The sequence below is a fragment of the Chanodichthys erythropterus genome, chromosome 9 (genome assembly GCF_024489055.1).
Source record: "Chanodichthys erythropterus isolate Z2021 chromosome 9, ASM2448905v1, whole genome shotgun sequence".
In the NCBI taxonomy this organism is placed as follows: Eukaryota; Metazoa; Chordata; class Actinopteri; order Cypriniformes; family Xenocyprididae; genus Chanodichthys; species Chanodichthys erythropterus.
Window position 1 is genome coordinate 20003661 of NC_090229.1, and position 24614 is coordinate 20028274.

The following is a 24614-nucleotide window of genomic DNA, read 5'->3' on the forward strand; positions in this document are numbered from 1 at the left end:
CGTTAAAACAGTTGCGCTTTCATATAAGCCAGTGCAGATCATAACCCACCTTCTATCTGTAGGCTACTTCAGTAAAAAGCTCACGGTACCAAAGTTAACAATCATGGCAAGGAGGAACAGAAATAGGAAGCAAGTTTCTAGAGATGATGTGCGCGCAGTTGGATTTGACTTTATAGAGCTGCTGGAGGAAAACAACTGGAGAACCATAACTGAAAGAGACACTCTCAAAAAAATCTACGAGGGACATTTCCGAGACAGGTAATTATTTGATATGTTTTCCAAGTTTTATTTTAATTATTTTGTATTGCTTATATTAATTATTCAGCTTACGTAGACCTACTGAAATTATCGATTTTGCAATTCATTTAAATTGACATTTCTAGAGGAAGTGCATCAGTAGTGTAAACAAAAATCGAAAACTTTTTTTCTTTCATGTTTTTCTTTCTTCAGTAGTTAAGTTAAACTTTTAAATTCTTGATTTTTGTAAAATTAAAAGTTTTAACCTGTTCACTTTGAACTTAGGCTACTGATTAGCTACTGAAAATTGAGTCAAAACAATGGAGAAAAAAAAAAAAAAAAAAACGACAGAAATTAGTGTGACAAATAAAATGAATGGACACAAAAATATTGTTATGAGGCAATTGTGAAAATATTTAGTCTTATATAAAGGCCTATATATTTATGAATTTGTATCCACAGGGATGGAGTCAAAGACCCAAACTTCTCTACAGTCCTCTTTGTATTGAAAATCTGCAAAAAAGCGCGCGTCACCAGAACACATGCTTTCTTTAACGAGGATGTAAGATACCATCTTTTTATTTATTTACCACTGGCTGACAGTAGCATATGTAATTCTTTTTAAATTAATTGTTGATGCCCAGTTACTTAGATTTCTGTAGCTATTGTCAATGGCAGTAGGCCTATGCTTATGTGGTTTTTGTGATAGTTTCTTTGTGATACTCAGAAAGAGTCTGGAGTGATGTGTCGTGTTTTATAAAAGTTGATCTTCTCATAATTATAATACGGTTTATGTAAATGGTTTGTAATGCTAAGATATTTTTTTTGGAAAGCAAAACAAATATAGCCTACTTGTGTCTTAATTTGAAGCCTGTGTTCTTTCATTTTCATCTAAATGAAACTTATGACCAGAGTTAATCGATTGAGTGTTATCTTGACCAGCTGATGTTGCAAAGTCTTTTAATCACACATACACACAACCCCTTTCACACATACAGTTTTTTAGAGATCATGTGTTTAGTATGTTTAAAAAACAACAACAACAAAAAAAACAGTAGTCTAAAATTAGGGCAGGCAATTTTCCGGTATGAGATGTTGTAACATCACCCATATGATGCTATGTGTGAACAAAGAATGGGGTTACTGGTATGAGGACTCTTTACATGCAGCAGATGTCATGCAACTGAATGCAGTTTTCAGTTAGATTCTTGCTTTGTCTGGTTGGTGTTTTTTTCTTTTTCTTTTTTTTTTCTTGTTTTTGATGTCAGTTCTTATTTTTAAACCTATATTTTTGCTATAATTGTTTCTGTATTGTTATTTGTCACTTATACTTTAGGTGCAATATTTATGTCCATTATTACGCCATTGTATAAAATACATAAGCTTGAGCAGAGTTCTTGTGGAGAGAATAATTTATTGCCTTCAAAGAATCTTAACTCTTCTAAGAATCTTAAATTCTCCCAAAGTTCTCTCTGTGGGACAGAACTTATACCTGAAGACAAAATAGCTGCAAACAATAGATACTGTTAGGACCTCCCATTGGAGATCCTGCAATCTACAGGAAGTTCCTAAGGAATGCTGTGGAGCATTTATTTCACACCTTTACAGACACAGTTTCAGCTGATTGCATCTGAGCCACAGAAGTTTCACAATGAAACTGTAACTGAAATACACGTAATCTTTCACCATACTTTCATAAAACAACATAATTTCAGTATCTTGATATGTGTCAATTCAAGAAAACTGTCATATGCTAGGATGCATTAGCACTGCAACTTCACTGAAGCTAATTCATTTTGAAAAAGACAGTGGTTCAGATGAAAAGACTAAATCAAGACACTCGAGACAGCACATCCTAAATCTGTGAAGTTTCCTGAGTCACCTTGTCTGTTGAATGTTAATAATAAAGTTGGAAACCATATCAATCTCCATTCTGCCATTTCAGACGAGGTCATCGGTACCTCGTGAGAAAAAGAGCTATGCTAACTACACACACACACGCACACACACTGAAAAGAAACTAGCATGAGTTATTGTTTTTAATAATACAAAATACAATAGCTGCTATGTTAACTGTTGGATCTTTATGTAGAATCATTATTCATGAAACTAACTGGTTATGACTAACATGAAACTATGATGAATGTTTGGGGAATTCAGTTTATAATCCTGCAATTAAAAATGTCAGATAGCTCTGTCATAAATATGAGCTTGTTATACAGGTCTCAACTAAGGATATCCTGCTAATGTGGGGCAAGTGTGAGACAGTTTTGAGTCAGCTGATGCCACAGTCACTATTTGTTGTTGCAAATTCTGCAGATTTGTCAAGATTATATTATCTGTACATTTTGGATAAAAGCATCTGACAAATTAATATATGTCAATGTTATTTTGAAAATAACATAGATGAGGATTTGTCAAAATTGTAAAAATGACCTGTGATAGCCTTAAAAGCATCAGTAAGAATGTAAATGAAAATTACAAAGCCATCAATAATGTTTTGCACAACATACCATCATCTTCCAGCAAAAGTATATCAATATATGCTGTTACATAGTGATATAATTTCCTGTTTGTTGAATTTTTCTTTTTGGATTGAATCTTTTTGTGAAGAAATTATATATATATATATATATATATATATATATATATATATATATATATATATATATATATATATATATATATATATATATTATATAAGCAAAAATTTAATGAAAATAAAAATAAATATTATTTCTAGCAAATAAAAATACATTGCAGAATACATTTATGAAAAATTATATATATATATAATATAAATATATTTATATACTATCATAGTATTAATATTTTAAATTGCTTTTCACATTTCAGTAGGTACACACTAAAAAATGCTGGGTTAAAAACAACCCAAGTTGGGTTGAAAATGGACAAACCCAGCGATTGGGTTGTTTTAACCCTGTGGTTGGGTTAAATGTTTGCCCAACCTGCTGGGTAGTTTTATTTAAACCAACTATTATTTAAAAATTGCTATATGGCTAGCTTAAAATGAACCCAAAATAGTTGGGAAATTAAAAAAACAGATGCAATTATAGACAACAGACAAAAGGTGAATGTTTATTAATAAGCTTTAATATTTTATTAATATAAATTTAATAGTTTATTCATATAAATTTATTAATAAGCAATTTAATAAATGTTCATTGTTTAATAATTATTCATTGAACATTAATAAATGTTCATTTCCAACATACTTTGGGTTCATTTTAATTAAGCAATACAGTAATTTTTAAACAATAGTAGAGTTAAATAAAACTACCCAGCAGGTTGGGCAAACATTTAACCCTACTGCTGGGTTAAAACAACCCAATTGCTGGGTTTGTCCATTTTCAATCCAACTTGGGTTGTTTTTAACCCAGCATTTTTTAGAGTGTAGTTTTAATTTTAATTTTATCATTTTGTCATTTATTTTTCATTATTATTTTTGCATATCTAAATTTAATTTAATTTGTTTTTGTTTGTATTTTAGTAATTTAAGTACTTTAGCTTCGACTTATTTATTTCAGATAGTTAGTAAAGCAACTTTTATAATGTCAAATGTCATTTAAGATTAAGTGTATGTATTTCATCTAATATTTCATCTAACTATTACTGTTATATTATTACTGTTGAGCCCTGTTATAATGTAATGTGTTACAGAGAATGGCCAAAGACTGACATCCCTATTGTGGCATTTCTAGGTCCGAGTGAGGCCACATGATCAATGGGATAGACCCCGTCGCAGACAGCAAAACCAAGCTACTCCTCCTCTGAGTAATGGTAGGTTACCATCACCCTCTAGTGTGCAGGATCCTGACCAACTGTCAGATCCAGGGCCAGAGGGTGGAGTCAGAGCGAGGAGAAAACTGGCAAAAGACATCCTACGCCGACTGAACACTACAGACAGGTGAACTGGTCACTTTGCACAGTGGATAGAAACCAACCTCTGAAAATATGTCAGAATATCAAAACAGTGTTGCTGCTCTTTTCCTTCCCAGGTCTGTGTTTATAGCTGATAAGAATGGAGTGCGGGTGTCCTCAGAGCTGCAAATAGAGGATGGTAAAATCCATTTTTTTGTGGATCGGGCAGAACTTCATGAGCTGAAGCTGTTTGTGGAGAACACGGGTAAAGAGGCCATGTACTTCACATACTACACTGCTCTTCACTGGCTGGAGTGTTTTACTCTGGAAGACAGCAGGAGAGTCACACGCAACAATCCACTACATCTGAAACCAGGTAAGTGCAACCAAACTGTACAGCAATATAAGAGAAACTGGTGATGGTGTTTTTTGGAGGCTACATTTGGTACTGTAGCATGCTAGTTTGTGACTTTTCCTGCTTCAGAATATGCCTACTTCTATATTATATAGTAGGCAAAAAAACAGTATGTGTGCTGAGTAGTATGTCTGAACTCATAGTATTCATAGAACATTCTAAAAAATGCTGGGTTAAAAACAACCCAAGTTGGGTTGAAAATGGACAAACCCAGCAATTGGGTTGTTTTAACCCAGTGGTTGGGTTAAATGTTTGCCCAACGTGCTGGGTAGTTTTATTTAACTCAACTGTTGTATAAAAATTACTGTATTGCTTGCTTAAAATGAACCCAAAATATGCTGGAAATTAACATTTATTAATGTTTAATAAATGAGCATTTATTAAAAAGATAATGAATAATAAACAATAAACATTTATTAAATTGCTTATTAATAAATGTACACCTTTTGATTATTATTGTTGCCTCTAGTAATTATGTGTCTGATTTTTAATTTCTCACCTATTTTGGATTTATTTTAAGCCAGCCATATAGTCATTTTTAATCAGTAGTTGGGTTAAATAAAACTACCCAGCAGCCAACTGGGTTAAAACAACCCAATTGCTGAGTTTGTCCATTTTCAACCCAACTTGGGTTGTTTTTAACCAAACATTTTTTAGAGTGAACAGTAGGAGAAAAGTACCACGATGACCTACTACTTCTGTTGAGATTCTGAAGTGCACATCCAATGGGCACTTTACTATCCCACGAGGCCACGGGGGATGATTTGGGTATGGCATTGAAGCAGATTAACATCAATACTGCACAGTTTCTTACTATACAGAATGTACTTTTTCAAACCAAATGTGACCCCTCTGGACTATAAAACCAATCATAAGGGTTAATTTTTAGAAATTGAGATCCATACATCATCTTATCCATACATCATCATCAAATTAGCTCTCTATTGATGTATGGTTTGTTAGGATAGGACAACATTTGGCCGAGATAATATTTGAAAATCTGGAATCTGAGGGTCCAAAAAAATCCAAATGTTGAGAAAATCGACTTTAAAATTGTCCAAATTAAGTCCTTAGCAATGCATATCCAATCATAAAAATATTTTTTTTTAAATATATTTACGCTAGGAAATTTACAAAATATCTTCATGGAACATGATCTTCACTTAGTATCCTAAAGATTTTTGGCATAAAAAAAAAATCTATAATTTTGACCCACACAATGTATTGTTGGCTATTGCTACAAATATACCATGCAACTTATGACTGGTTTTGTGGTCCAGGGTCACAAATGTAGAATCTATTACATTATTCTATTAATCTACACTACAGTATGTGATTTCAGACACAGTTTATTTTGAATATTATAAATGAAAAATGTTTTGGAGCCATGGTGCAGTGGTTGCTAAACGTGTCTATGATGGATTGAACTGTGGTGCTAAGGAGGTTTGAACAGGTTTAAACCCAAACTGTTGCTCTCTCTCTCTCTCATTTTTTTAAAGGTGAAACGTATGAGGTGACCTTGAAATTTATATCAGATTATATTGGAGTTAATTTAGCCACTCTGGCGTTTGAGTTTAAAGAAGATACCCTGCCCACTACCCGTCCTTTCCACATTGTGCGCTTCATTGAGGCAGTCTACAGGTCTGAGCTTGCAGCTCAACTGGGTCCTACAGAACCATTCAGACGTCAAAGGCTTGAGACCAATGAGCCAATGAGGTGCAACATAGATGAGGGCATTCCACCTGAGAGGTGAGAGAAAAATCACTCTTTTTAGGAAATATTTTTTTTATATATATCAGAAATCATTCATTTGCATGTTTTTTCTCTCATTTACAGTTCTTCCCAAAACTTTTTGAAATTAGTGGTGCCACTGGAGATGTACCATCTTCCTTCTTACATCTCTGACTTAGTCGAGGTCCTTAAAGTCAACCGAATACAGAGACTCAGAATACAGCTCCAGGAACAAAAGTTAGTGGCCTTTTTCAGTTGATCTGAGACCTGTTAGTAGTCCCTGAAAGGTACAGAATCAGCTCTCTGCATGAGCATGTATAGTAGAAGCCATTATGACTGTTTTCTATGTACGTTTGGTGGTTTTTAGGTCATTACTTGAGAGTAATCTGGATTTTCTTAACTACAATAAGCGCTTTGATTTACTGTTGTACTTGGAGGAGGATCAAATGCGTCTGGACATCAAGAGATACAACAAAAAAGATGTGTCCATGAAAAAGGACGACCAGGACAGACGATCTAAACTACTGGTCTTAGAGGTGAGTGAAAGCTTCTTTCTGTCTGTTAATAAAGCATGTGATTGTGTAAGATTAGTCTCGCGTAGCCAGACCTTCAGACTGATGGCAGAAGGACTTCATTGGCCAAGGACCGCCCAAGAGACCATCTGACTGACATGTAAAGCAACCAATCACAGTTTTTGTTCAGCGTCATGTTTAGGGGTGTGAAAATGTAAAGTCGATGTCCTTACATAACAAACTGGCGTGTAAAAATCTTGGACATCTTTTAAAAAGACTTAAAACTTCCAGGGTTTAGTTGATCCTGATAAGTGCTCAATGTCACAGTTGTAAACACAACAGCTTTCTGGTTACTGGTTACTGGCAGGTTATTGACACTGGTACTGGCAAAGCAAATTTAGATCAAAACTACTGAATCAATTGCTCAATAGGTCAAGATTTTTATAGACTTTTTATATCTTATATATATATATATATATATATATATATATATATATAAACAGCACATGGTTTTGGAACATCATGATTGTGATTTTTGGATGAACTGTCTCTTTAAATAGAATGTACTTTTATATTTGTTTGAAAGTCATATCGTTTTAAGGTCTGTTTGTGTCTATTGATTTAAAGCTCCCTGGTGTATCAGAGAACAGGCCATCAGTCCTGAGGGGAGATCATCTGCTTCTCACCAAGAGTGAGGAGGTCAATTTCTCAACTGTGACCAAATACAAGGGCTACGTCCACAGAGTAGAACTGGATCAGGTCAAACTGGGCTTCTCCGGAAGGTATGAAGTATGTGGAGTTTAGGCTAAGCCTTAAAGATAAAGAGCATTTTAAAGGGTCATACTTAAAAATGACAAGACACAATGCTTTGTTTTTCCCAAATTAACCTTAAAATGAGAAAAATATATCCTATTCTTATCATATTCATATATCATATACTGACCAACCTATGTACATTAAGGGTAACAAACTGTTTTCAACATGTTTATTGAGCAGCGAATCAGCATATTAGAATGAGTTTTCTAATGCTTCAACCACACACTGAAGGTTTACAAATATTATGCCATGTTCATTTGGTCTCATTTTGCATATTTGTTTATAGACCAGTTTATAACCATTTAAACTTTGTGTGTATGTGTTTTATGTGTAAAGGCTGCTTGACGGTTTCATAGATAATATGAAGTTCCATGTGGAGTTCACGGTGAATCGTCTCCCAATAAAACTGCAACACAGAGCTGTACACATGGCGGTCCAGCACAACCTCAGAGATGTGCTGTTTCCCGTAGGCTCAAGGACTGTTACCCCTGTGTCTCCACCTGCACTGAGGTCAGTAAGACCCGTCTGGTCTGAAAGTATGCTGCTAAATCATATTTTAGTGAAAGATTTTGAAGTATTTCTGCTGGATGTGTGTGTGTGTCTATAGACTCTTTGATCAACAGCTTGAGAAGAACCATGAACAGAAAACTGCAGTATGTAACATCGTGGCCGGTACGTCCAAGCCGGCACCGTACTTGGTGTTTGGACCTCCTGGCACTGGTAAAACCGTCACGATAGTGGAGGCCATCAAACAGGTAAAACTAGCTATCGTGTTCAACTAAACACACACCCAACAGACAAACCTAAATGCAAATAATCTCATCTCTATATGTACTATTTAATAAGCAGAATAGCTATTATGATAGCTTCTTTCTCTTTCTTCGTCTTTCATCTCTCAGGTGGAGAAGAATATACCCAATGCCTATATCCTAGCTTGCGCTCCTTCTAACAGTGCAGCTGATCAACTGTGTGAAAAGTTGATCGCTAGTCGACATGTCGATGCACGTAAAATATACAGACTCTACGCTAGCTCACGCAATCCAAATGACATCCCTCAAGTCTTACAGGTAAGTGCTTGTGTGAGTTAATTTGTTAATTAAAGGTTTAATCAAATGAACACAATTAAAATTGGAAGTTATGGTGGAAAATATAGAATAACAATAGCAGATTTTTACTTTTCATTTTTTAAATAAAAACCTTAAGCAAAAAAGTTCCACGTGGACTAAATATGAATATTTAAACTAAATTAATATTATTACTATATTACGATTATTGTGATTGTATCACTCAGTTCTAGTTTAACTATAAAAACTGAAAAAATTAAAAACAAATGACATTGCAAATATGGCAATAGCAGCCTTAACTTAGAAATATCTTTGCATCACGCCACATTATTCGCAATCATTTTTGTACTTTGTGCTAAGAATTTTTTTTAATGTTGTTGTAAATGTTCAATTAGATTTTTTCTAAAATTAATGTGGCTCAATGTGTAACATTTTGAAATACTGTAAGAAACATCTAATTATAAATGCATGCATAAAGCATAATTTCACAAGCTACAGTGAATGCATATTTTAATTACAGCAAAATGTATGCAGAATTTGACATTGTTTTATTTTTACCCGTTAAAATGTAATATAAGTAGTTTAGATATTCAACAAATGTAAATCTACCAAATAATGGGCTATATTTAATAATCTTACATTATGATCATTTCAGTATTAAGTCATGGCAACACATAGAGGGACATTCTGAGAATGAGTTGTGTATAGTTTTTGTTGTCATTAATTGTGTTTTTGTGTGTTTAGGACAACAGTAATGTGGAAAGAGGAATGATTATTTTCCCATGTAAAGAGGATCTAATGTCCCGCAAGATCCTGGTCAGCACTCTTGTCACCGCAGGCAGGTGAAGGGTGTCATCTTATACAAACACAATAAACTTGCTCTCTCTCACATACACATAGCAGCCAAAAGATGAAGAGTGTTTATGTGTGTGTTGGCAGGCTGGTCAGTGGGGGTTTTCCTGTGGATCATTTTTCTCACATCTTTGTGGATGAGGCAGGACATGCTGTGGAGCCAGAGACCATCATCAGTGTGGCAGGTGGAACAATTTACAGAATAACATTGTGAAAACCGACAGATGTTTCATTAGAGATCAGTCTGTGGTAGCATTTCTCTGTCTATCATTGTGTGTGGGTGTGTTTAGGACTGCTGAATGCAGAGACTGGGCAGCTTGTTTTGGCTGGAGATCCCAAGCAGTTGGGACCAATCCTGAGATCTCCTTTTGCTATTAAATACGGACTGGGTGAGATACAGATGAACACACACACACATAAAGTATAGACTCTATTGTTATTGTAACTTGCATAATAAATGTGTTTGTAGGTCTTTCGTTGCTGGAGAGGCTGATGACACAGAATGAACTTTATCAGAAAGGTACTACAGGATACGACAACCGTTATGTCACCAAACTGCTGCGGAACTACAGGTAAAGTTTGAATAATCCAGAGACATCATTTACAAAACTACGAATTGACTAGTTGTATGACTGACTAGTTGACTAGTTGGTCTCAAGGAAGCCCTAAATAATTATGGTCCATCAGAGGACACATGTTCACACAATGTGTTTTAGTGACTTGTGAAGGCCAAGTATGGTAACCCATACTTTGTCCTCTGCATTTAACCCATCCAAGTTAGTGCACACACATTAGGAGTAGTGAGTAGTGAACACACACACTGCAAACCATGGAGACACACACCCAGAGCAGTGGGCAGCCATTTTGCTGTGCTGCGTGGGGAGTGATTGGGGGTTAGGTTCCTTGGTTAAGGGCACCTCAGTAATTTTCCTGCCATTACTGAGAATCGAACCCGCAACTTTCAGGTTACCAGTCTGACTCGCTAACCATTAGGCCATGACTGCCCCAATGACTGTTAAAACAACAACAAAAAGGTAACATTTGTGACCCTGGAGCACAAAACCAGTCATAAGTCACATGGGTATATTTGTAGCAATAGCCAACATTACATTGTATGGGTCAAAATTAATAATTTTTCTTTTATGCCAAAATCATTAGGATATTAAGTAAAGATCATGTTCCATGAAGATATTTTGTAAATATCCTACTGAAAAAATATTTTTGTGAGTGGATATGCATTGCTAAGGACTTCATTTGGACAATTTCAAAGGTGATTTTCTCAATATTTTGATTTTTTTTTGCACCCCGAGATTCTAGATTTTCAAAAAGATTTTCACTTTCTGATGTATAAGTCTCAATTTAAAAAAATTGACCCTTATGACTGGTTTTGTGGTCCAGGGTCTTATTTTACTTTAAGGTTTCAATTGTTAACATTAGCTAACTACATTTGTTTGCATGAACTAACAGCGAAACTGACTTCTAAAGCATTCGTTAATCTAAGTTAATGTTTAATTTCAACATTTACTAATACATTATTAAAATCAAAAGTTGAATCTGTTAATAGCATTTAATGGACCTGAGCTGCAGAACATCTAACAATTACACTCGTAGCTCTCATGTTTATACTGTTTTTGATCAATGCCTTTATGTTTGCCTCTTATTTTCATCTTCAGACAGTCTGCCCAAAAACATACAGTTGGGTACTTTCCAACTCTTTTAATTAGCTCATCCATAGTTTTTAATCAAATCTTCTAGCTACTCCCTATTAGTTGCATGGTCTGTTTTGAAGGCCAAAGAAGAGATTACTATTATGCAGGTGCAAGTTCAGCAAAGGTGAGACCTACAGTGTCATTGTGCAGACTTTGTAACCCATGTCTTGAAGGCCAAAAGAAGAGCTTGCTATCCTTATGCATGTGCAAGTTCATGGCAAGTTCAGCTAAAGGGAGATGGATATTGTAAATCACAGAGGCCGTTCAGATATTCTGCAAAGAGAGCTCGACATTAACACCCGCCAAATGCTGGTGGATTTCAGCAGTGGTGTGTAACGCAGTCACTCCTACTAGCCACATTGGAGGATTGAATTGTATATATAACATATACATTTTTCAATAGACTTTTAAAAAGGCATCTGAAATAATAATCTAAGTGCAATGTAGTGTTGTCAAAAAAATTTCAGTGCATACCGATACTGAAATATCTGAAACGCTTCCATTACTCATTTTCTGCAGAACAGATCAAAGATACCACCTGCGCTTTCTCTCTCTTTCATCTCTCCGACAGCGAGTCGATACAAAAACCAGCCTCTCCTTACTCACTTGTTTCATTTTCTCCAGATGAATATTGTTTATGTGATACAGGGTTTGAATTTTGGCATGGAATTGTGCGTATTGCACATAATTTTACTCATTCCCGCAGATTTCGTGCTCACACACAAAGTGCACGCACATAAAGCCACCTCTCAGTACTAAATTGAGTTATTTTTCACTGCTTATTGCGCTTAAACAGTCAAATACACACAAAATAATATCAAAATGCCAGTCAAGTAAACGGTTGAGAAAGAAAACACATGTGTAACAGTATAATGGATCCGTGCGTCAGATCTTAAAGTCACAGCATCCCAATTATTCTGCTGCCAAATTATGAGATAATATTAAAAAATGGCAATTTTTCCCTATGGTATCAATGTCAAAATTGTGGCCAGTGAAAACCACTAGCCACAGTGCCCCTGTCTGCAAATGTATCTGAAATGTCTAATAAAAAATATACTATAACAACCGAATGGAACAAGCAAAAGGGCCTCAAGGCTGAACTAAAGCTGAACTACTTTGAACTTGTCTGGGAAAAAATCTGATATATGGGAGAGTCACGTGACACGATGCGAAAGGAGGCTGAGTAACAGCGAGCTCCGCTTCAATCTGCTTAATTTATCCTATCATTCACTTTGTTCCGATGAAAGTTTTTGTGATTTGGGCGTCTAAGTGATATTTGAACAAGATAATGTCAAAAAACTCGAAATCCTCGGCCTGTGGGGACATTAAAAAACACTTAGGTTCACACGCGCCCGATGCGTCTCAGGATCAATATGGTCGAGGCCCAGCCGAGCCTGAAACGGTCTCGGAGTCTCTTGCTGAGAAACACGACATCGCCAATATTTACACGATCCTGACAAAAATATCCGGTGACATGGATGGTATTACGGAGATACGGAAAACTACCGCGTCGATGGAGGCTAAATTATCCGCTCTCATCACAAGGCTGGACGAGGTGGAAAAACGAGTGGAGTTTTTTGAAGGATCCGAGAAAGAACTAAAAGCTAATCCACCTGCCAGTAAAGTCGAGCTGGATCAGTTATGGGACAAAATTGAAGATATGGAAAATCGCAGCAGACGCAACAATATTCGTATCGTCGGAATTCCGGAAGGCAAAGAAGGCCAGGTTATGGTGAAGTTTCTGGACGGCATTATTCCGCCTGATTGATCGGTCGGACCGGCAATTAGAGATAGAACGCGCGCACAGATCCCCCAGTCAACGTCCCAACTCGACTGACAAACCCCGGCCTATTCTGGCAAGATTTCTACGTTCTGCCGACAGGGACTTTGTGCTTCGTGCAGCCAGGAATAAAGGTAGTCTAAGCTGGGAAAACAACAATATAATGGTCTTCCCGGACTTCGCCAGATCTACTCAGCTGAAGAGAGAGCGTTTTAAGGAGTGTAAAAAAATTCTCCACACGAAAAAGGTGAGCTTCGCGCTTCTGTATCCTGCTAAACTTAGAATCGAAGCAAGAGACGGCCGCAAGACTTTCACATGCCCGCGACAGGCTATGGCTTTCATTGAAAAAATGGAGTAAACGTTGTCACTGCCTTTTCCTTATCCCTCTTTTTATTTTATGTTTTTTTTTTTTTTTAATTCCACGGACCTCTGGATCATTGTGAGATGGACTTTAGATAAGGTTAAGCGCACTGTTCAGGTTCAGCGCACCTTTTCTTTTTCTTTTCTATGGGTTGTTTGGGGCTTTAAGGTCATATTATTGCTTAGTTATGTTTCAGAGAAACTGGGCTTGGCTATATTTGTTACTGTTTATGAAGAATGTCACTTTCTGATTTAGACAAATTATCTTTTTGTACTTGGAACGTGAATGGGTTGGGGCATCATATTAAAAGGAGGAAGGTGGTGTCTGTACTTAGGCGGAACAGATTTGATATTATATTTTTACAAGAAACACATCTTGCTAACCAGGAAGCTGAGAAACTGGGCAGGGCAGTCGGAGGATTTGTGTTCTGGAGTGAAGGGTCAAGTAGTAGTAGGGGGGTAATGATTTTAGTTAAAAAACATCTACAATTTAGATTGGTTAAACAAATGAATGATACAATAGGAAGAGTTATTATGGTCTGGGCTGAAATCCAGGGCCAAAATATACTGTTGGCAAATGTTTACGCACCCAATCTTGATGATCACAATTTTTTTATAGATTTGGAATCTTAAGATGCAAGCAACTAGGAACCACTACGAGATTGTTCTGGGTGGAGACTTTAATTTATTAATGGACCCTGTTCTTGATCATAGTGGCTCAAAAGTTTGTAATACACCTAAAGCTAGAATGGTGCTACAAAGGATGTGTAAATATTTAGGCCTTACTGATATTTGGAGACTCCTGAATCCACAAGGGAGAGATTATACTTTTTTCTCAAATGCACATAATATTTTTTCTAGAATTGATTTTTTTCTTCTGTCAAGATCACTTATCCCATCTGTAATTACATGTAACATAGGAAACATCTTAGTTTCAGACCATGCTTGGGTGGGTTTGCAGATGAAACCTTATATTGAGAGGAAAAAAACATTCAGATGGCGTTTGAACAAGTCCCTTTTACAAATTCCAGCATTTAAACAAATGTTAAAAACAGAAATTAATAATTACGTAGATACTAATTGGGCATCTGTGTCCTCAGCTGGTCTGGCATGGGATGCACTTAAGGCAGTTATTAGAGGGCGTATAATTCAATACGCAAGCTTTTACAAAAAGCTTAAGGAAAATGAAATTTCGGAATTGGAAAATAATATAAAAAAAGCTGAAACAAAGATGAAACGTCATACGACACCTAGTGGCCTCAGGGAATTAACGCAACTAAAATATAGATATAATAACATTTTGTCTCAAAAGATGGAGTTTCTATTATTTAGAGCAAGACAGACCTACTTTGAGTCAGGGGATAAGGCAGGCAAACTTTTAGCCAATTATATTAAACACAAGGAGTCCTCATCAATTATTGCAGCTGTCAGAGCTCCTGGAGGAGAGTTTTTTACTGCTGCTACAGATATAAACAAGCAGTTTAAAGATTTTTACATTGACCTTTATAAATCCACATCCTCGTCAACTAACGAGGAAATTAGAAATTTCCTGGAGCCACTAGACCTTCCTCAATTATCAAGTGAGCACAAGGAATTTCTTGACTTAGATATAACATTGGAGGAAATAATGGAGGTTATCAAAGCATTACCTACAGGGAAAGCTCCTGGACCAGATGGCTTTGTCGCCGAGTTCTTTAAGGATTTGGTTTCAGAACTGGCTCCGTTAATGTTAGAAGTCTTTATGGAGGCACTTCAGAGGGGTGAATTGCCACAAACAATGTCACAAGCTGTCATTAGCCTTATACTTAAAAAGGACAAAGATGCAAGTGATTGTAAAAGCTACCGCCCAATATCACTGATCCAATTGGATACTAAAATTTTGTCAAAGATTCTAGCTAATCGCTTAAACAAAGTTATTTCATCGCTCATACATGTGGATCAAGTAGGCTTCATTATTGGTCGAAGTTCTTCTGATAATATTCGAAGGTTTATTGACATCTGGTGGTCAGTAATGGAGGAACAAATCCCAATTGCAGCCATTTCATTAGATGCGGAAAAGGCTTTCGACATGGTAGAGTGGCATTATCTTTTCAAAATTCTAGAAGTTTATGGTTTTGGCAATACATTCATTAGATGGATTAAATTACTTTATAAACAACCCTTAGCTACAGTGCAAACCAACGGTCTGATGTCAGAGTATTTTTCTCTGGGCAGAGGAACCCGACAAGGCTGTCCCCTTTCCCCATTGTTGTTCTGTCTAGCTTTGGAACCATTAGCCGCTTCCATAAGAAAAAATAGTGATTTTCCCGGAGTCATAGCAGGGGGAGAAGTACACAAGCTTATGCTTTATGCCGATGACATTTTATTGTTTGTTTCTGATCCCAGCAGATCTATACCCTGCCTCCTTAGAACAATCGACTCGTTCTCTAAGTTTTCTGGCTATAGGGTGAATTGGTCGAAATCTGAAGCCCTTGCACTAACTGCTTTTTGTCCTTCAACAGCCTTTCACCCTGGCATATTTCAATGGCCCAAGTTAGGTTTAAGATACTTAGGCATTCTATTTCCCCCTGACTTTAAGGATTTAGTTAGAGTTAACTTTGATCCCTTAATGAAAAAAATCTCATGTGATATGGAGAGGTGGGCTCCACTCCTCTTGTCACTGGCTGGGAAAGTCAATGTAATTAAAATGAGTTGTACACCCAAACTTAATTACTTATTACAGTCACTCCCAATACAAATACCTCTTTCATATTTTAAACAGTTTGATAGAATTTGTAAGAATTTTATTTGGAACGGTAAGCGGCCCCGATTGCATTTCAATAAGTTACAGAGGCCCGTAGAAAAAGGTGGTCTAGGGCTGCCCAATGTATTGTATTATTATTACGCTTTTAGTCTTAGACACCTGGCTCACTGGTCACTTCCCCCTGAGCGAGCCCCCCCTTGGTACAAGATTGAACAGTCTGCTTTGCCATCCATTTCGCTTTTACAAAGCATATCCATTAAACTGGTTGGAAAGGTAAAAAAGCATCCAATTATTTCACACTTAAATGCGATTTGGTTAAAGATCTCACGTCTGCATAGTTTTAACCCCTATTTAAATGTTAGCTCAAGCCTTTGGCTGAATCCAAAACTGTGTATTAATAAAGCTCCCTTTCTTTGGAAATACTGGGCGAAGAAGGGTCTTGTCAATCTAGGAGATCTTTATGAAAATGGTAGTTTGAAGTCATTTGAGTGTATCCAGCAGCAATACAATGTACCTCGATCTCAGTTTTTCCGATATTTACAACTACGACATCTACTATGTGAAACTTTTGGTTCCACTACCCAGCTTCCTGATTTAGCAGATGCCCATTGTAGGATTTTTTCATTATACGGGAAGGGTCATGAAGCATCTATGTACTACTCGTGGTTGATTCAAAACATTGGTGAAGCAAATTCTCAAGCGCTTAAGATAATATGGGAAAGGGATCTGAACATTATATTAGATGATAAAGAGTGGCAGGGAATTTTAAAGAATGCTAAAATGGCTTCGAGGGATGCCAAAATACGTCTTATACAGTTTAAGATTGTACATCGGTTTTACTGGACCCCTTCCAGATTGTTTAAACTTGGGTTAAAAGATACACCTTTGTATTGGAGATGTAAGGCTGAGACTGGTGATTTAGCTCATGCCCTTTGGTCCTGCATAAAAGTTCAAGATTTTTGGAAAAGAGTTCAGGAACACATATTTTTAATCTTAGACCTCCAGGTCTTACTATGTCCTAAGCTTTTTATATTAGGTGGGTGGATAAATAATGATTTAATAAACGCCGGCACAAAATCCTGGATTCAAACTAGTCTATTGATTGGCAGACAAATTATTCTCCGGAGCTGGAAATCAGAAGACGCCCCCTCTTTTCAAGAATGGGTAGCTGAACTCTCAAGAGTGGCTGCATATGAAAAAATGTCATATAAGCAGAGGGACAACTTAAAATTGTATTTAAAAAAATGGTCCAAGTACTTAATCTATTTGGAAGTGGAGCATGTGTTTTGATTGTGACACTGTAAAGACTTCATTTTATTTAATTTTTTTTAAAATTGTTATTTCCACTCCTTTTTCTTTACACAATGTTGATTGTGTGGTTCGTCTATCGTTAGCCAAGGAATGACCTTATAGCCATCTTTAGGGAATAGTTCGGGTGGTTTGTTAAAGGAAAAAAAAAAAAAAAAATCAGATTCTGAATTGTATTCTGTATCCTATCCTGTCATTTGCATGAGAATCAATAAAATTGTTAATCTCAAAAAAAATCTGATATATGTAGTGAAAGTTTCCGAGATGTATAGAGCAGATCAAAAATTCCTAGACCTCTGTTGGGAGAGAGTACAGATGGTTATGAATGAGGCACACATACCAGCTAGAGCCATTTGTCTTTTTGATTTAGTTGCTTTGACTTGCCAGTAATAATATAAGACCTCATCTGCTTAGTAACAGAACTATGCTCAGCAAAGATAGGGGCACAACCCATTATAAAGAAGCAAACAAAAATTTTCAAACATAAATTTCACCCCCAACCATGAATGAACATGGGGAAACAGAGGAAGCTGGTGTGTGTTTGGATTTTTGCTATGCAGAACAGAGAAAGGCACTAGAAACCTTTATTTAGTCACAAGTCTTCACAGGACAGGACACCATATGAAAACTTTGGGAAAGGGCCAATCTGAGTATAATAGACTGGGATAGGCCCAATCCAAAATAAGTGTCCGGAACACCTGATTTTGGATCCCTAATCAGATGTAGTAATATTTTTTTTTACCACAAAACTGACACAGTATCTTAAAAACACAGTATCTTAAATGAGTTTTTTTATATATATATATATATATATATATATTGTTTGTACCTTTAAATTTAGACTTCAGTGTCTGAATGTTTTAGGGCCACTGTATTACTATTATTTTTTTTTAATTCTCTAATTATCATTTTTCATTCTCTTTCTGTCTCTTCAGGTCTCATCCATCCATTCTGGAGGTTCCTAATGAGCTGTTCTATGATGGGGAGTTGCTGGCATGTGCAGATGAGATCAGCTCTAAACAGTACTGCTACTGGGAGCACCTGCCCAAAAGAGTGAGAAATCCTGAACACACAAGCCCGGTAAACTGCATTTCAACAACATCAAGACAATATATTTTGATTAGGTTATGAGATCCAGTCAGACCAGGAAGTAAGATTTATTTTTAAAGAATAAAGTAATAACAAATGAAGAATAAATTTGAGTAAATATTAGTGAAACGTTTAATAATTGAGTACAATATTGAAATGAATGAATAAATGAAAGAAATCTTAATTCAGAATAAATAAATTCAAAGTCTAATTTTGAGATCTAGGATCTGAGTATAATAATCATGCAAAGAGAGAGTGAATTGAAGGGCCCTTGAAGCAGAGAGCAAGAAGAAGTAATAAACAACAGAACAAGGCCAAGAGCATATATACAGGAAATGTTCCTATACCTGTGTTTAGATCAGATAAGAAAGGACAAGTGGACTGTCCGTTATGTCATACATTGGTGTAACAGCTGAGTCAGTGTGACCTGGTCAACTGCTACTGCTGCAGAAATAGATAGACAAAAAAAATAGATAAACGTGTAGTGATTTTACTTTCGCCCATCCAAGGACGCTAAGTAAAATAGGGACTGGTACTCACGTCACCGCTGACATTGTGATTTTTGGATAACACGTCACTTAAGGTGTGGTTATGAGTACATCAGAAGACCACTTCCCCATCTCCTAGTTCAGGGCATCAGTCAAGGTCTTTTACCTTGGTAGTATGAGAACACTTCCAACAGGAAGCTGTTCAATCAATTAAAATTAATGTAAAGTGGAGGGATGTGGTCAGCTGATTTATCTGAAAGATTGGTGAGATTGCTAACTTGTAGAGCCTTTTTCTGTATTATCAGCACAAGAAAGACACAAGTGTAATAGAATACATTTTATTAACAAAAAGAATAACTAACACAACTACTAAATGAATACCATGAATGATAAAAGAATAAAGTGCACAAGATGCATAAAATACAAGTGATTAAGTTGGGTTTGGCTATGGAAGAGTTACGTTATCTTATGTAAAGATAGTGTTGTTTCTCTGAAACTGATAAGGTGAAGAACCTTATTATACCTAAAACAATTTTTTTATTGACTGACATCAGCTATATTACATATAACGTGAATTAGAAAATCGTATACTGATAATATACAACAATGCCAAGGTCTCTGGAAAGAGGTTCGGTTAAGTGATATTTAAGTGAGCAGTCTGATGACGGTGATGTCTTCAACTGGTTGTGCTGGGTGACAATGCAGTGGGGAGAGGAGCCAGCATCTGTTTCAACAACTTTGAACACAAAGCTCTGTGGGATGCTGATCTCCTGGAGCACCAGAGGGTCTTAAAATGTAGAACACACAGATGAGGCCCTGACGTAGGTGCAGAAGGTCCTTAAAGGGATAGTTCACCCAAAAATGAAAATTCTTTCATCATTTACTCCCCCACAAGTTGTTCCAAACTTATATAAATTTATTTGTTTCTTTGAAGGCTCAGAACGGTACGTATCTGTTAATGGCTCACTGGATGAACCAGAGACTCAGAACGGTCTTGTATCTATTAGTGTCTTTATCCCTTTCTGATGAGAAGATTGCAATTTGGCACTTCTCCATTCCAGTGCTGCGATTGGCTGCTGGCATCAGAGGGAACACATATAGGGACACACACACAGTGCACTACAAATAGCTGTCACTGAGTAATACTTATTTCTGTGAATATGTATGAAATGGATGTGTGTAGATTACATCAGTTTCAAGGTTTCCAAACATAGTTATGAATGGATTTGGATGGATAATTGTGGTCTCTTTGTTTCACCAACTGCTGCTGAGGTCCTGAGGAATTTTTATGGCAGTCACAGTCCGACCTTAGGAACTAGTTTCTAGATGGGTGAAGGGCAGAAACTGCATGTGGGACCAATGAGAAGCCCTGTCCTTCCCAGACTTGGTACCAGAGGTCTTCTTCTTGCCCTCTAAGAGGTGTCTGTCTGTTGTCCTAGCGTCTTTATCTGATGGCGTTGGACGGTTTGTTTATGTTAGTCCACCAAGATCCAATCAAAATGTAGCAAACCTTTGTCCACAGTTACGGACAGAGAAGGGCCTGGCCATAATGTGCTGTTCCCTACAGACGCATTGTGGTTTTAACATCTTTGGAACAGACAGCAAAGAAAGCATTTATAAATACCATATCTAGCTATTTTCAACTATTTTCAAAGGAAATTAGATATAGCCTGCCCAAAAAGTTGCTAAATATCGCTAGATGATGTCATAAAGTTAGCAACACTGACTACATTGGTAGCTACATTGTAAGAAAGCATTATAAATTGAGAGTAATGAAATGTTTACAACAGGCAGAAAACTTGGGGCTGTTTGCACCGGCAACATGCAAATGTCAAATTTCAGTCTTGAAATTTGTTTTGTCTACCAACTCTCGCTGTAAAGTTTTCCTTGACATCACAATTTTACAGCATGTGAGTGGGGCGCAAAATTATGTTAGGGCATCCACCAATGAAGAAGCATACTAATTTTCAGCTTCAATGATCATACGGTTGCGGCGTCATTAAGGCTTTTCAGTTGTAGCACCCCCTATAGGTGCAATTTCAAACTTTTCAATATTCAAGTATATTTATAGTAAACAGATGGCTTGCTTTTGTCTTTTTGCTGTGTCTTTGCTTCATTATAAAACTCATTATTAATCTATGACACACAAACCTCTTCTCTGGGTACACAAGCTCCTGTCTGCTTAAATGAGGAAAGACTAGTCCCCAAATGAGTCGAGTCACTATTCTAGAGTAAACAAGCTGTTAAAAATGTGTCATTTTGAGCATTTCCGTTTCTCCCATTCACTTTTTTTACATGTAGTTCACATCATCCTCAGGTTATGCAGTCACGCATGCCTGCACACACAGCAGTCATTAGTGTAAGGAATGTGAAGGCCACAGACTGAGATAACGGTCTTCTTGAGCTTGGTTGTATGGCTACATTCGGCGCTTAAGGATGTTTTCCTCAGCCAGCCTCTACTTGTGTTTGTAATGCTGATGTTGTTAATGTCTAAAGTTTAAAACCAAGGTCCCTTTTTAATCATGTTGTTGGGTTTCGCTGATAATTTTAGTATGTTTTCACTTCTTTCTCAACTTTTTGAACCTTCTGGAAATGACACATTCTGCTTTGGTCTGTGCTACTTTTTTCAGGGATTTCCTGTGATTTTCCATGGAGTGATTGGAAAGGATGACAGAGAGTCAAACAGCCCCTCCTTTTTCAACACCTCTGAAATCGACATCATCGTGGACTACCTGAAGAAGTTGCTGCTGACACAGGCCAAGAAGGGCATTGCAAAAATCTCCCCCAAAGAGATTGGCATTATCGCCCCCTACAGGAAACAGGTGAAAATACATGTTTAACAGCTCGGCCTCAAAATGCAGTTAGCATCCAGAAAACCCTCAAGAAATTTGAGGAATAGAGATACACTACCATTCAAGTTTGCATCAGTAACTTTTTTTTTAAATAATTTTGAAATTGATGCTATTGTAAAACCAGTAATATTGTGAAATTGTATTACAGTACAATTTAAAAATAACAGTTTTCTATTTTAATATAGTTTAAAAAAAATTAATTTATTCCTGTGATGCAAAGCTGAATTTTCAGCATCATTATTCCAGTCTTCAGTGTCACATGATCCTTCAAAAATCATTCTAATATGCCGGTTTAGAGCTCAAGACACATTATTATCAATGCTGAAAACAGTGATACATTTTTTCAGGATTTTTTGAAGAAAATAACAGCATTAGTTTGAACTAGAAATATAATTTGTAACATTATGTCTTCACTGTCACTTTTGATCAATTTAATGCATCCTTGCTGAATAAAAGTATTAATTTTTCACACAAAAAAAACTAACCCCAACTTCTGAGCGTTAGTGAATACCCCTTAAATAGTCTGTTCTTAGTGAATCATCATTATCATTCTCTTATTTATTTTTACATCGTTTTATTTTTACAGGTTGAGAAAATCAGACAAGCCCTCAGGATTACCAGGGAGCTTAAATCCTGCACAGGCATCGAAGAGTTGAAGGTCAGTGTGAGTCTGAGCACTCCTACACTCTGTTATTGGTTCTCATCCTTGTCTGGACACGTGAGTAAAAAAGGACTGCCGTACGTGTTGTGTAGGTTGGTTCCGTGGAGGAGTTTCAAGGCCAAGAGAGGAAAGTGATCATTGTGTCAACTGTTCGCAGCAGCAAGGAACTCTTCACTTTGGATGAAACATTCAATATTGGGTTTCTCAAGAATGAGAAGGTAGTATTTCACACACAGTAGATGATACAACTGTGAATCCTAGAAAACAAAGTTGGCCCACCTCTTTCATTCTCTCCTCCAGAGATTCAATGTGGCGGTGACGAGAGCAAAAGCGCTGCTGATCATGGTGGGAAACCCCATCATTCTTAAAACAGACGCAACCTGGGACAGGTATATAAACTGCCAACTAACATATGAATGAAATACATATCAAATATTCCTCATATGTATTCTGGACTAGCGAGTTCATTTTTTTTTTTTTTGTTGCTCATTTGTGTTTGTAGGTTTATTAATTACTGCATTGAGAAGGAAGGTTATACTGGATATAATTTTTCCAACTTGGAGGGAACAGAGGAGGTTGTTGAGCGTCTGATCGCTCTAAACATCCACGAGGAGATCACAGGTAAGAGATGGCCTTAATTAAAGTGCAGTCACATTAGACTTCGCCCTTCATTTGCTTCCATCAAGGTAGTCTTTGAACTCTTATCAGTGAATTTGCATAAAGAGATAAATTTAAACATTTTGAATGTACTGTATTTATAATTGATTATATAAATGGCCCAAGATTGTGACATCACTTCCTGTTTCCAATGTTATTCAGAAGTAATTTTGTGTACTTAAAGCCTAGTGTGACCGCACATTCATAACTCATCAAGTTTGGAGTCAGTTTTACTTTTAAACAGTATTTGAAGCTACACAACTGCTTTGTTTATAGTCTCTTTTTATGGAGAATTTCTGTGCTTCTTTGTTTGTTTTTTGTTGTTGTTGTTGGGATTGAATGTACAGTAAATGATGTAAACCAAGTGCTCACTGTCATATTCTTTCTCCCCCTAGTGGAAACAGAGGAGAGTGTGGTCCAGCAATATGAAAATCCTGCATGGAGACATGAACATTAAAATGAAGTGCCATTATTAAAGCCCCTCCCACTCAGGTTCTTATTAGCATAACCACACCCCTTTCTGAAGTTAAACTGGAAAAGTTTTAAACTTAAAAGCTTAATTTTAAAGCAAAAATGGTACTGTGATATATAAATATTGCACTAAATTTGTAATTAATTGTTGTCTATGAAATGGAAATGGAAGTGTCTAGTCAAAGTCTGTCTATGAAATGGAAACTAGCAAGGCACTTTTTTAAATGTGTTTGTGACTAGAAAGAACAGAGAAAAGGAAGTGTAGTGGTAGGCTTTTCCATAGAAAGATAGGGAAACTTCAACACCCATAGTGCACTGTAGTTTTAACAAAAGCCCTGGAGCTCTCAAATGTTTGCTGACAATCAAACGGGGCGATCTGGGTGCAGGGAACATTAAAAAAATAAACATTATTCATTTACATATACTATCGACATTGTAACAATACAAAGCTGGTTGAAAATATGCAAACTTGTCCTTTAATCTCAGGGCTTTGTATGCAATGTTGTCTATACATGTAACCCACGGTTCATAAATCACTTATTACTGAAAATGAAGTGCCTTATTTCATAAAACTTTCAAACAGCACACATCATTCCATTTCCCATTGGTTTGGAAATTTGCAAATGAAGTTTACATCAGTGCATTGTAAATCACATCATTAAAAAAAAATGTTTACTTGATTCCAGAGTTTTCTGACTGAAGTAAATAAAATATTGTGTAATGGATTACCTCATGTTTAATTATAAATCATTGCACAGTCTGGAGACATGTTAATGTGCTTCTTTAACATACTCAAACTAGGCATTACAGATACTTTACTGGATTAAATCATGGTTTTTCACAGTCAGATTTCTTTTAAGGCAGGCTCCAAAATGTACTGCATGCCATGACAGCTTAAAAATAATAATAAAAAAATATTTGTATGAAAATGTACTTTGTATTATGTCCTTTAGTTACTTGTTTTTCCCTTGAGTATTTAATATTGTC

At 36.4% G+C, this 24614-nt stretch overlaps 1 protein-coding gene across 1 annotated transcript; it reads left to right on the forward strand.

Moving 5' to 3' along the window:
• On the forward strand, positions 1 to 24560 carry mov10b.1 (Mov10 RNA helicase b, tandem duplicate 1). Its single transcript, XM_067394943.1, has 22 exons — positions 1 to 258; positions 700 to 799; positions 3960 to 4165; positions 4257 to 4495; positions 6034 to 6283; positions 6371 to 6502; positions 6633 to 6801; positions 7405 to 7559; positions 7930 to 8103; positions 8201 to 8348; positions 8493 to 8660; positions 9402 to 9499; positions 9597 to 9694; positions 9800 to 9898; positions 9979 to 10081; positions 18345 to 18489; positions 21617 to 21808; positions 22425 to 22496; positions 22592 to 22717; positions 22800 to 22888; positions 23002 to 23120; positions 23552 to 24560. Exons 1-22 carry the CDS (start codon positions 104 to 106, stop codon positions 23611 to 23613), a joined length of 3099 nt encoding a protein of 1032 aa, XP_067251044.1. The 5' UTR covers positions 1 to 103; the 3' UTR covers positions 23614 to 24560.
• The last annotated feature ends 54 nt before the right edge of the window (positions 24561 to 24614 follow it).